The following is a 13,132-nucleotide window of genomic DNA, read 5'->3' as shown; positions in this document are numbered from 1 at the left end:
ATTCAGGCTGCTATAACAAATTACCAGAAACTGGGTGGCTTAGACAACACACATTTATTTCTCACAGTCTGGAAGCTGGCAAGTCTGAGAACAGGGTGTCAGCATAGATGGGTTATGGTGAAGGCTCTCTTCCAAGTTGCAGATAACCAACTTCCCCTCGTATCCTCACATGGTGGAAAGAAGAGCTAGCTAGCTCCCTGGCCTCTTCTTCTAAGGGTACTAATACCACTCATGATGGCTCCACTGTCATGACCTAATTACCTCCAAAGTCCCTATCTCCAAACACCATCACAGTGGGACCAGGACTTCAGCACATGAATTTGGGGAGGTGGGGGAGGGAGCACAAACATTTAATCAATTGCAGAGGAACTGCCAAGTCACAAGCTAAAGGGTGAGGATAGAAGGAGGGATGAAGACTTGGGAGTAATAATGGGGTATATCACAATAGTATGTGGATAAGACATTTAAAAGGGCAGTGCCCATCTGTTTGCCACCTCAAAATATTTTGCGCACCCCTAGAGTCAGGCATACTACAATTTGAGATATACTGAAATACACTGCATTTTGGATAAGGGGACTATGGCACAACCCACTATGCTGATATCCAACATCTAAAGACAAAGAATAGTACTCTAAATTTTATTGTTTTTAAGATCACAATATCTCATAACTTCTTTGAAAATAGGATGCCTCTTATTCCTGGGGTGTTTTGCAGTCAAGTGTAGTTGTGATGAAGTTTCACTGCCTGGACATGTGTGTACTTGGTTGTCATTGCTGGTGGATTAATTGGATAACTGTAACCCCTTGAGTTTCAGACAACCAACAAATTAGGGCCCATTTGAGGAGGAGGTATGTGTCTTGGCTACTGTCTAAAACACTTCACTGGCAGCCCTGGCATGCACAAAAAAGGAGCCAGCTACAAGACTTTCACAGTATGGTAGAGCCTTGGCAGGAAAGTTCAGAGCCAACAGTGGAGCACTCATTAAGGACTGGATCAACAATACTACTCTTGAGAGTACAGGATAAAACTTTGGAAAACTCATATCTATGACTCTGAGTTGCAAAATGATTCAGAAGTACTGGACTCTGGATGTGAGGAAGTTTTAGGAAACAACCAATTTATCTTCTTTTTATCTGTGCTCTAGAGAGAGATGTACTTTTAAAAATTGTCTAAACAAATGAAAAATACCAATTTCAATGAATATGCAATGAAAATTCTAAATCATAAGAAAACGTGTTATCGTTTAACTCATAGAGCTTTCTCTTTCTTCGTGGTACACAGAGTAACACAAAATACAGTCATGGTGTTTCTTACAATCAACAGCTTCCTCAGTTCAGTGAATTATGACCTATAATTAAAAGCACTTAAATGGAAGGTGTATCAGGAAGCATGATTTTTCTTGCAAATAATGGGAAATCTAACTAAAACTGACTGAAAGTAATGAATGTGTTGGCTCACCAGCTGAAAGATTCTCGAGGCTGGGAGCACTTTACAATTAATTTATGCCAACAGGTCAATGATGTCAGAACTTTCTGTCCTTGTGGCTAACGGGGATGCATGCTTTTACTTGTGTCAACCAACACCTTCCCATGGAGCTGAGGGTAGAGTCAGTCCTTCCCAGATTGCACAGCTGCTGCCTAAGACTGGCTGGTGTGACCGTGGATAAGGAGACAAAGAAATTACCACTTTACAGGAATGCATAAACCGAGAATCGAGGGCCAGAGAAAAGCAAGTGGTGGTTGTGACACTGGCTTAGCATTTCTTGCCTTGATTTTGAGGCACTGATACCCTGATGCTCTCTGTCAAGACAGAGAAGGTTGAGGGGCACTTCCTCCCTTGCCTTCAAATTACTGAGACAGAAAGGGGAGAAATGGAGACAGACAAAGAGGATGGGAGACAGAGTCTACAGCCTTAAGGATTTCAGTGTTTTTACAATGTTCTTGAGACCAACGTGCTGGGCTCAGGAAGTCTTTTATGGTTCGTGCCCAATCTAATAATTTCACAAAAGAAAAATTCTCTTGACACTCCAAGTCAAATGATTATTTGTTTTCTCCCAAGGGAGTAAGAGTAAGAGTATGCTGCTTTGGAACAGACTGGCTAAAAGTCCAGTGCTAGGAAGCAAATTTCTCATGGTTATGTGCTCAGATCTGATTGGCACAGAGACTTCTTGCTCCCAGAGTTTGCTGGAAGGAGAATCTGGATCCTCACAAATTGGGTTGCTGATGTCATTCCCAAAATTCTACACATGACTCCTGAGTTACATGCACTTCAAACAAACCTGGCCTGGGTTTTGATTAAACCCATCATTCCTCCACAGCAGAGAGTACCTGTGAAAGGTGGTTATGTTAAATATAAGTTTGAAATAATACACTACTCACTTCTGGTGGCCCCATCAGAAATTAATTATGGCAAACAACACAGACTCGGTGCTACAAAATTCCTTAGCTGAGCTTACTTGCTTGCTCTTTCTCAATCTCTCCCTCTCTATTCTTCTCTTCCTTTCTCTCTCTCTCTCTAGCAATAAAAAGTGATTAATGGAGAAGACTTAATTTATATGAGTTATATGCAAAGTTATTTTACATAAAATGAAATTTTTCCATGATACTGTATTTTCCATCTCTGCTTTATCATTGCCTTTTTGTTTGAATTAAAGCAATAATATTACCAAAGTCATCCTCCATTACACAACTGTTTGCCTTTACATTCAAGGCAACGAAGTCATTTTCAGATGAAGCTATTTGTCCTTGTTAAAATAGACAAGGCAGTTGGTACATTCAAACTCAATTACTGAGCTGCATGATTGATTCCAAGACAGAGCTGGGAGCTGAAGCAAATGAAAGCTGCCATTAACTGTTCAGTATGTTCTTTCTTTCCCTAGATCTGATGGGGGAATGACTCATACAACTGGACCTAAGAGGGAAGCAGAAGGGAGTTAGCTCAGATCAGTTCCCCAGGGAGCAGACTCTGAGACGTAGTTTAGGGTGCTGGATGTATGCTAAGGTATGTCCTGGAGATCAGTGCCTGGGGAAGAGAGAGGGAGGAAGCAGTAGCGGGCTGAGGTTAAAGATGAGCTGCAGTGCAGCCCAGTGACAGCCCCTGCTGATCTGGGAGGAGTGCTGGAGCTGGGAGGGCCCTTCAGTGTTGCATTGATCGAGCCAAGATGGCCATGCCTTTGCACCTTTCATTGATCAGTTATTGGTATGGGCTGTCCTGGGAAGGGGCATGATCCTGAGTGAGGTGGCTCTTTGCAGCTGAGACAACTCCTGAAAAGATTAGTGGTTGAAGGCCGTCTGCTGACAGCACTCCCAAGTTCTAGGACCTAGACTCTAGGACAGTGGTCCTCAACCAGGGGCAGTTTTTTTCCCAAAGGGGACATTTGACAATGTCTGGAAATATTTTTAGTTGTCACAGCTGGAGGAATGCTACTGGCACAGAGTGGGTGGTGTCCAGGGATGCTGCTAAACTTTCCACAATGCACAGAGCAAGCTTCCAAGAACAAAGAATCCTTTTGTCCAAAATATCAGTAGTGCTGAGTTTGGGAATCCCTGTTCCAGGACAAATTCTTCCTTGAAACTGAACCTGGTGAACATCGCAGTGCCACTTCAAGAGTCATTAGTAATTGAAATGCTACTACTCATCAGATAAAGTGCTATGTGTTCCTTATTCCTCTTAATCTTCCTGCTATGTCTCATAGTTTTAATTTACTTACTAGGAAACTGATGCTCAGAGCAGTTAAGAGCTCCCATATGATGAATAAGAAGGACACGGAGGCAGCATTTAAAGTGACCTGCTTGTTGAAAACATTGTGGTATCTTCTAGCTTTTCCTCCGAAGGAGTTCAGAACACACCACCCCAAAATATGCCCCTCTGGCATATTGACTATTTTGCTTTAAAGACACTTAAAAAGAGCAGGTGCAAGAACTCTCTGACTTCCTTCTTAAAAGCAGGAGATGAAATTCTCAAGTAAAAGAGGTCCTTTCTATGCTAGAAAGAATCATTCTTATCATCAAGGACTGGATGACGTTGAGGCCAAGGAAAATCTGTACACACAAACCTTGTTAAACTAACCCTTATCTTCCTGGTCTTTTCTCCAACCAATTAACTGCCCCAGCCTGAGCCCCTTTGCCTTGTCACATCTTTACGATTTACTACTCCTTGTCCAATTCTAACTGCCTATTTGGGTCTTCATTCCTTACAAAGTATACAATGCCACATAAAACTCATACTAAATAAATTTGTATGTTTTTGTCCCATTGATCTGTCTTATGTCAATTTAGTTCTCAACCCCAGCTGAAAACCCCTAAGAGAGGAGAGGTAAAATTTTGCCTCCCCTGAAACTTCATGGCTCGATGCAGCAGTTCTCAAACCTTTCTTTTTCTCTAAACACAAAATAGATTGTGCTCACATGTTCACATTGCTCCCAAGGAATTTCTGGGGATCCAGGGGTAACCTCACCTATCTCTGTACCACTTAAAAGGCATAATGGAAATTGAGTGACATGGCACAAAATATAGCAAAGACCCTGAATCCTCTCTAATTTGTATTTTAAATAGACTATTCTTAAATTCTGAACCCTTACTGTTAGTAACAAATTGCTTACAGGAAGTTTGAAGTTGGTTTTCACACTGAGAGTAAGACCTGTTGGTAGTGTTGGTTAATTAATACCTATAAAGAGACAACAACATTTCCAGGAGAATTTGTTTCCTACTATCACTTCAAGGTCTGTGTCACTGGATGGATTGAGTCGCGCAGGAACATTCTTCAGATCTTACTGGCACTTCAAGAACCCTGGGAATCAAAGAATCATCTCATTAATTCAATTAAAAAATAGCACCTACTATGTTCCAGAAACTGTCTTTTTTTATTATTATTATGAACAATAGCATTTACTAGTAAAGGTTTCTGCAGAAGCAGAAAAAAAGGCATCTGTTAGTTTACAGACATACAGTTGACAAAGTCAATAATTAACAGAGTCAATTATTACTCTCTAAAACAAAATCATAAATTTTGACCTTTTTAATAGGGTATCATGTAAAGGGAATAAATATATAGTCTATAAAAGTGTTAAGGGGAATAAAAGGCAGTACACATTTTACACCCAAAGATATAAAGAAAAAGACCTTAGACATTTCATAATTATTTGACCTCAATAATAACGTTAATTATTATGGTTGACAGCAGCTGCAAGGTTTTGATTCTAGCACAGTCATTTAAAAAATTCTGTCATTAATTCCCATATTTCTATATGATGGGTGTTCTCATCCTCATTTTGCGATTGAAAAATACAAAGAGCAGAAAGATTAAAACAGCTTGACTGAATTTACACAGAGGATGTTGGCAGAGGATGTTGCCACACCCAGATAACTTCCTACAGTTAGAAAGCCTAATATAGAGTAAAATATGAATTTGCATTTGTTCATTCATTTTTTTCAATCTCATTCTTTAAACATTGTGAAGGAAAATATGGTATAAGCATTAGTATGCCAGTAAATGTTTAAAGACCAGCTATCAAACAAAGGATATGTATTATTTAAATTCATTTTAAATTTTTACCGAGGGCTGGCTAGATAGCTCGGTTGGTTAGAGCGTGGTGCTGATAACACCAAGGTCAAGGGTGTGATCCCTGTACTGGACTGGCCAGCTGCAAAAAAAGCACACAAAAAAACCCCATTTACTGACAAAGAATGTGCTAGCACACAATTTACATATAAGAATATATAATATTTTTTATTATTAATTTTAAATAGCCAATTGATTCTCACAGAATGCTTTTATTGAATTTTACCAAAATTTTGTTACTGTAGCCAGGCTATTTTTTATTTTTTTGAGAGCTTATTTTCATTTTTACTGTAAAATAGTCACTTGCATGTATCTGTGGGGTACAGAGTTGAATATCAACATCTGTGAGAAATATGTAATGTTTAAATCAGAATAATTACTATTTTCAACATTATACAATGTCATCATTTTTCATGGCCCTTTACCAATTCCTCCCTTCCCCTCATCACCCTTTCCTACCTCTGGTAACCTCAGTTCTCCTTTTGAAAGTTCAGCACATTTTGGTGGTTGTTGTATCTTTCTTCCTTTCTTTTTATTTATATGATTATTTTTTAGCTCCCACTTATGAGTGAGGACATATGGTATTTCTCTTTCTGTGCCTGGCTTATTTCACTTAACATGATTTTTTCTGTATTCATCCATGTTACTATCAATGGCAGTATTTCATTCTTTTTTATGGCAGAGTAGTGTTCCATTGTGCATATATACAACATTTTCCTTATCCAGTCCTCTGACAATGGACATCTAGGTTTGTTCCAACTCTTGGCTATTGTAAATAGAGCTGTGATAGACATGGGGGTGCAGGTTTCTCTTTGATGTGATGATTTCTATTCCTTTGGGTATATATGCAGCAGTGGAATTGCTTGCTCGTATGGCAGTTTTATCTGTAGTTGTTCAAGGAGTCTCCATACTGTGTTCCATAATGGCTGCACCAATTTACAGTTCCATCATCAAGGTAGGAGGTTTCCCCTTTCTCCACATCCTCACCAGCATTTGTAGTTCCCATGTTTTTGATAATAGCCAGTCTAACTGGGGTAGGATAATATCTTAATGTGGTTTTGATTTGCATCTCCCTGCTGCTGAGTGATGTTGAGCATTTTTTCATGTGTCCGTTAGCGATTTGTATATCTTCCTTTAATAAATGCCTATTTGACTCCTTTGGCATCAGGTTATTTGTTTTTTCACAGTTAATTGTTTGAGTTCCTTGCATATTCTGGATATTAATCCCTTGTTGGATGCATAGTTTGCAAATATTTTCCCCCACTCTGTAGGTTGTCTTTTTGCTCTAAATGTTTCTTTTGCTATGCGGAAGCTTTGTAGTTTGATATAGTCGCATTTGTTTATTTTACCTTTTGTTGCTTGTGCTTTGGGGGTCATATTCATAAAGTCTTTGTCCAGTCTTTCTGGTGTTTCCCCTGAATTTTCTTTCAGGAGTTTTGTAGTTTCAGGTCTTATAGTTAAGTCTTTAATCCATTTTTAGTTGATTTTGGTATATGGTGAGAGGTATGGGTCTAGTTTCATTCTTCTACAGATGGATATCCAGTTTTCCCAGCACCATTTGTTGAAGAGGCAGTCTTTTCCCCAGTGTATGTTCTTGGTGCCTTTTTTGAAGATCAGTTGGCTGTAGGTTTGTGGGTTGATCTCTAAGTTCTCTGTTCTCTTTCACTGGTCCGAGTGTCTGTTTTCATGCCAGTAACATGCTGTTTTGGTTACTATAGCTCTGTAGTAAAATTTGAAGTCAGGTAGTATTATGCCTCTGTCTTTATTTATTCTGCTCAGGATTTCTTTGGCTATTCAAGGTCTTTGTTGTTCCATATGAACATTAGTGTTGTTTTTTCTATTTCTGTGAAGAATGTCATTAGTATTTTGATGGGGATATCATTGAATCTGTAGATCGCTTTGGGTAGTATGGACATTTTCACAATGTTAATTCTTCCAGTCCAAGATTGAGTGTCTTTTCATCTCTTGGTATCCTCTTTAATTGCTTTCAACAGGGATTTGTAGTTCTTGTTGTAGAGATCTTTCACCTCATTGGTTAAATTGATTCCTAGGTATTCTATTTTTTTGGTGACCATTGTAAATGGGATAACTTTCTTGATTTCTTTTTCTGCTAGGTTGTTGTTGGAGTGTGAAAACACTACCCATTTTCATGTGTTAATATTGTATCTTGCAACTTTACTGAAATCATTTATCAACTCTAAGAGTGTTTTGGTAGAGTATCTAGTCCTTTAAATATATAAGATCATATCATGCAAACAGGGATGGTTTAATTTCATCTTTTCCAATCTGGATGCCCTTTATTTCTTTTTCTTGCCTGATTGCTCTGGCTAGTTCTTCTAATACCATGTTAAATAGGAGTGGTGAGAGTGGGCATCCTTGTCTTGTTCCCATTCAGGATGATATTGGCAATGGATTTCTCATATATGGCTTTTATTGTGTTGAGATACTTTCCTTCATTTAGCTGAGAGTCTTTATCATGAAGGGATGCTGAATTTTGTCATGTGCTTTTACTGCATCTTTTGAGATAATTGTATGGTTCTTGTTCTTGATTTTGTTATGTGATATATCACATTTTTTGACTTGCATATGTTGAACCATTCTTGCATCCCTGGGATGAATCCCACTCGATCATATTGTATTATTTTTTGAGGTGTTGCTGTATTCTATTTGCTAATATTTTATTGAGGTTTTTTTTTTTTTTTTTTTTTGCATTTATGTTCATCAGAGATATTGGCCTGTAATTTTCTTTTTTTCTTGTATCTTTGTCCAGTTCTGGCATCAGTGTAATTCTGGCCTCATAGAGTGAGTCTAGGAGAATGATGGCCTCTGTTTCAATTTTTTGGAATAGTTTGAAGCAAATTGGTCGTAATTCCTCTTTAAAAATTTGTTAGAATTTAGCAGTAAAGCCATCAGTGCTGGGCTTTTCTTTGTTGAGAGACTGCTGATTACTGCTTCAATCTCTTTGTTATTGGCCTGTTCAGGTTTTCTGTTTCTTTTGGGTCCAGTCTTGATAGTTTGTATGAGTCCAGAAAATTATCCATTTCCTCCAGGTTTTCAAATTTATTGGCACATAGTTGTTCATAATAATCTCTAATGATTCTTTGTATTTCTGTGGTATTCATTTTCACGTCTCCTTTTTCATTTCTAGTTTTTGTTATTTGGGTCTTCTCTCTTCTTTTTTTGTTAGTCTGGCTAATGGTTTGTCTGTTTTATTTATCTTCTCATAAAATCAACTTTTTCACTGATCTTTTGTGTCATAGAGGGGGTTATTTAATTTAGTGCTGTTCTGATTTTAATTATTTCTTTCCATTTACTAATTTTAGGATTGGATTATTCTTGTTTTCTAATTTTTGGAGCTGTAGCATTAGATTGTTAATTTGAAATCTTTCTATTCATATGATGTAAGTGTTTATTGCAGTAAACTTCCCTCTTAAAACTGCTTTTGCATCATCCCACAGGTTTTGGTATGATGTGTCTTTATTTTCTTTAGTTTCAAGAAATTTTTATTTCCTGTTTAATTTCTTCTTAGACCCATATGTTGTTCAAGAGCACATATGTAAATTTCCATTTGTTTGAGTGGTTTCCAGGGTTTTGCTTGTTGTCGATTTCTAGTTTTAATCCATTGGTCTGAGAAGATACTTCAAATGATTCCAATTTTTTTTTTGAAATTTGTTGAGACTTTATTTGTGACCTAACATGTGGTCTATCCTTGAGAAAGTTCTGTGTGCTGTTGAGAAAATGTGTATTCTGTAGTTGTTGGATGAAATGTTCTCTAGGTATCTGCCAAGTCCAATTGGTCTAAAGTATGGTTTAAATCTTGTGTTTTTCTGTTGATTTGTTGCCTAGATGATCTGCCCAGTATTGAGAAAGGAATGGTCAGGTCCCCAACTATTATTGTATCAGGGTCTATCTCTTTCATTAGGTCTAATAGTGCTTGCCTTTATATATCTGGGTGCTCTGATGTTGGGTAGATATATATGATTGTTATGTTTTCTTGCTGGATAGATCCCTTTATCATTATTTAGTGGCCTTCTTTGTTTCTTTATATAGTTTTTGGTTTAAAGTCTATTTTATCCCATATAAAAATAGCTACTCCAGGTCATTTTTGATTTCCATTTTCATGGTATATCTTTTTCCGTCTCTTCCCTCTTTATGTATCTTTGCAGGCAAGTTGAATCTTTTGTAGGCAACATATAGTTGGGTCTAGCTTTTTAATCCAATCAGCCAGACTATGTCTTTGGAGTATGGAATTTAACCCATTTACTTTTAGGGTTGTTAATGAAAGGTATTGTCTTACTTCTGGTATTTCATTGATTTTTATTTGGGCATTATAGTTATCTTTTGTTTCTTTCCTTTTTATTGTTTGCCTTCAGTGTTTGTTAGTTTTTGAAGGTGGTTTTTTGCTCTTTCTCTTTTGCATTTTTGTTATACTAGTGGGTTATGTTCCTTCTTATGTATTCATAGAAGTTATTATCATTTTTTGGTTTCCAGATGCAGGACTCCCTTGAGGATTTCTTGTAGGGCTGGTCATGTGGTGGTGAACTACTACAGTTTTTCTTTGAGAAATATACTATGTCTCCTTCGTTTCTGTACAATAGCCTTGTTGGGTATGGTATTCTTGGCTGGCAGTTTTTTTCTTTTAGTATTGCATATATCATCCCATTCTCTTCTGGCCTATAGAGTTTCTGTTGAGAAGTCTGCTATTGATTTGATGCTTTTCCCTTGCTGTTTTTAGGATTCTCTCTTTGTCTTTGAGTTTTGCTATTTAGACTATAATGTGCCTTGGAGAGGACCTTTTTGGATTGACTCTGTTTGTAGATCTTTGAGCTTCCTGAATCTGAATATCTGTGTCTTTCCCTTTACCTTGGAAGTTTTCTGCTATTATTTGATTGAATATATTCTCAATGCCTTTTCCGTTCTCCTCCCTTTCAGGAAGACCCATGATGCAGATGTTTGTGTACTTAAGGTTATCTCCTATCTCTCTTCATTTTTAAAAATTCCTTTCTTTTTTCTTTTTTGTCTACTTGAGTTATTTCAAAGAGATTGTCTTCAAGATCAGAAATTCTTTCTTCTGCTTGCTCTAGCCTGCTGCTTAAGCTCTCAGTCTTGTTTTTCATTTTGTTGAGTGACTCCTTCAGTTCCATGACTTCTGCTGCATTCTTTTTTAAAGTATTAATCTCTTTGTAGGTTTCCTCCTTCATATCCTGGATAATTTTGCTCAGTTTATTGTGTTGTCTAACTGTGTCTTCTTGTATCTCATTGAGTTTTCTTAAGATTTTTACTGAGAATTCCTTTTCAGTCATTTTAATGGTTTAGTGCTTTATGGGGCCTGGCTCTTGAAAGTTACTGTATTCCTTTGGTGGACTCATTTTTTTTCCTGTTTTATCATATTTTTAGTATCTCTACATTGATGCCTCGTCATCTGGTAGAACAGTTGCTTCTTCTATTACTCTCTTTCCCTGAACTCGGCTGGTGAGCTTCATGTCATTTCATTTGAGTGGTTGGTGGTCCACCTGCACAGTAGCAATGGCTTCTGCAGCTGCTGCTGTGGTAGCAGTCCACCCTCATGGTGGCAGTGGTTGTGGCAGGGGCTTTGGCAGGTTTCCTGTGTGGTAGCAGTATTCCAGCTGCTCATACCATGATGGTGACTACCTGGCAGCACCAGTGGTGGTAGCAACTGCAGCAGTGGTGGTTGCAGTAGACACCCACTTGGCTGCAGTTTGCACAGGGGCAGCCTGCGCAGCTATGGGGTCTGCAGTGGCAGCTGGGTTAACTCACAGAGGCAGCAGCAGTGGCAGTGACTGCAACTGCCTCCCTGGCATCTTTGGTGTTCTTGGTGGCATTTAGGTTACCTCATGGAGCTAGCAGCCATGCTGGTGGCTGCAGTTGTCTCCCTCACATCTGTGGTGTCTGCAGCAACAGCATGGACAACACTGCAGTTGTGGGGGCAACAGTGATGCTGGTGGCTGCACCTACCTCCCTCGCATCTGCAGTATCCACAGCGGCAGTAGGGTTACCTCATGGGGAGGCAGTGGTGCCAGTGGTTTAAACTGCCTGCCTCGTGTCTGCAGTGTCCTTGGTGGTGTCCTAGGTGACAGCAGCATCAATGGCATCTACAACTGCCTCACTCATAGTTGAGAGTTTAAAAGTTTCTGAGGCTGGGAAGTCCAAAGTCCAGGGAACCTGCCTGGTGAGGGTCTTCTTTGGTGGTGGCTTTACAGCAAACCTGGGGTCTCACATGGCAGAAAATGGTGGAGCAGAGGTTCAGGCTATGGTTTCAATTGTCCTTTGTCATGAATGCCAATTGATGTTTTCAGGTTTCATGCCACTAATGCAACATAATGTACCATAGAGCTAGGAAGAGGTGCTCAAGAGCCAAAATTATCAAATATTCCCCATACACATGAGATAGACATAAATAATCTTAAGAGCATAGGTAATAGTGAAATGCGGCAACATAATTAGGAAGTGATGAGTTCTGACTTTTGGGTATCTTGATTTGATTTAATTTGTTTCATCATAGGCTTATATGATTTAATTTCTTAATAATGACTATGTAACCATTGGCTCACAAGATAATTTAACAGTTGGTTCTTGTGAGTTGGTATAATTGCTGGTAAGGAACAGTATTCAGTTAATCAAATGTCCCTATTTCTAGTGTCTCCTACTCCAACTCATAGCTCAAAGTATGTAAGTGCATCTCATTATCAAGTAAAATAGATGTTGAGATAGATGATGTCAGGCAGAGTCATTCCTTTTAAATTTATTGTTATTTTTGTGGTTTATTCACAGGCATTTCCCTGCATCTCAACAGGCATTTATGGTAAGTGATTTAGCTTTTGATGATGTTTTTATTTCTTTATTTTGTTGTTTAATTCAGGGGCTAACTGGAAAAATAAGTTTTCTGATTAATATATTTTGCTGTGAATTGAAGACATTCAAAATGCAGGTCCAATCCCATTAAGGAATCTCAAGACACTATTACAATTCTTTTATGTTCTTGAATTTTGTTGTATTGGATAACATGTGAAATGATTTGAACCACTGTGGCTTGATGAGTTTTGTTAAGCAAAAATTTTTGTTCTGGTTGGACTGCGCTATAATATTGTTTTCTTTAATAAAGTCAAGTTTTATTTTAGGAAAAGAATAATGAACATAAAGTCTAGCATTATCATTATTTTGTTATAAATTACAAAGTAATAGAAAAATTAAAATCCATACACGTGCATGTATCTGTATCTTCCAATTTTTAAAAAATCCAAAGAAGTGACTATTAAGAAAAACAAGGAATTTTAATAACCTACAAATATTTTTTTCCTGCTATTGATGAATTATTTTAAGTAGTGACTGCTTCACTTACAGTGGGGAGCAAAATGTTTTTTAATCACTTGTTTTCACTAGCCTAAATCTCTCCAAATATTCTTTCACCTATAATGATGTTTTTTATGCCTTTTTTATAAGTCTGTTTTACAATATTAAGGTAAATTGGACTGTATTTATCATTGTAGGGTTTTCTATTCCAAGCAAAATGGATTATGACCTTTCTGAATTTAGACTTCTCACGTGGAGGTT

The 13,132-nt window shown here is 37.9% G+C and overlaps 1 protein-coding gene across 1 annotated transcript in view; it reads left to right on the top strand.

Annotated features, from left to right (window-relative positions):
• Positions 1-13,132, top strand: part of MACROD2 (mono-ADP ribosylhydrolase 2) — a 1,973,048-nt gene that overhangs the window by 1,388,429 nt on the left and 571,487 nt on the right. Inside the window, 1 exon segment of the mRNA XM_063101974.1 lies at positions 12,353-12,383. Coding sequence (XP_062958044.1) covers positions 12,353-12,383 — 31 coding nt within the window.

Source organism: Cynocephalus volans, chromosome 1, assembly GCF_027409185.1.
Source record: "Cynocephalus volans isolate mCynVol1 chromosome 1, mCynVol1.pri, whole genome shotgun sequence".
Taxonomy (NCBI): domain Eukaryota; kingdom Metazoa; phylum Chordata; class Mammalia; order Dermoptera; family Cynocephalidae; genus Cynocephalus; species Cynocephalus volans.
Note: the sequence above shows the minus strand (reverse complement) of the source record. Positions and strands in the feature narration are given on the sequence as shown.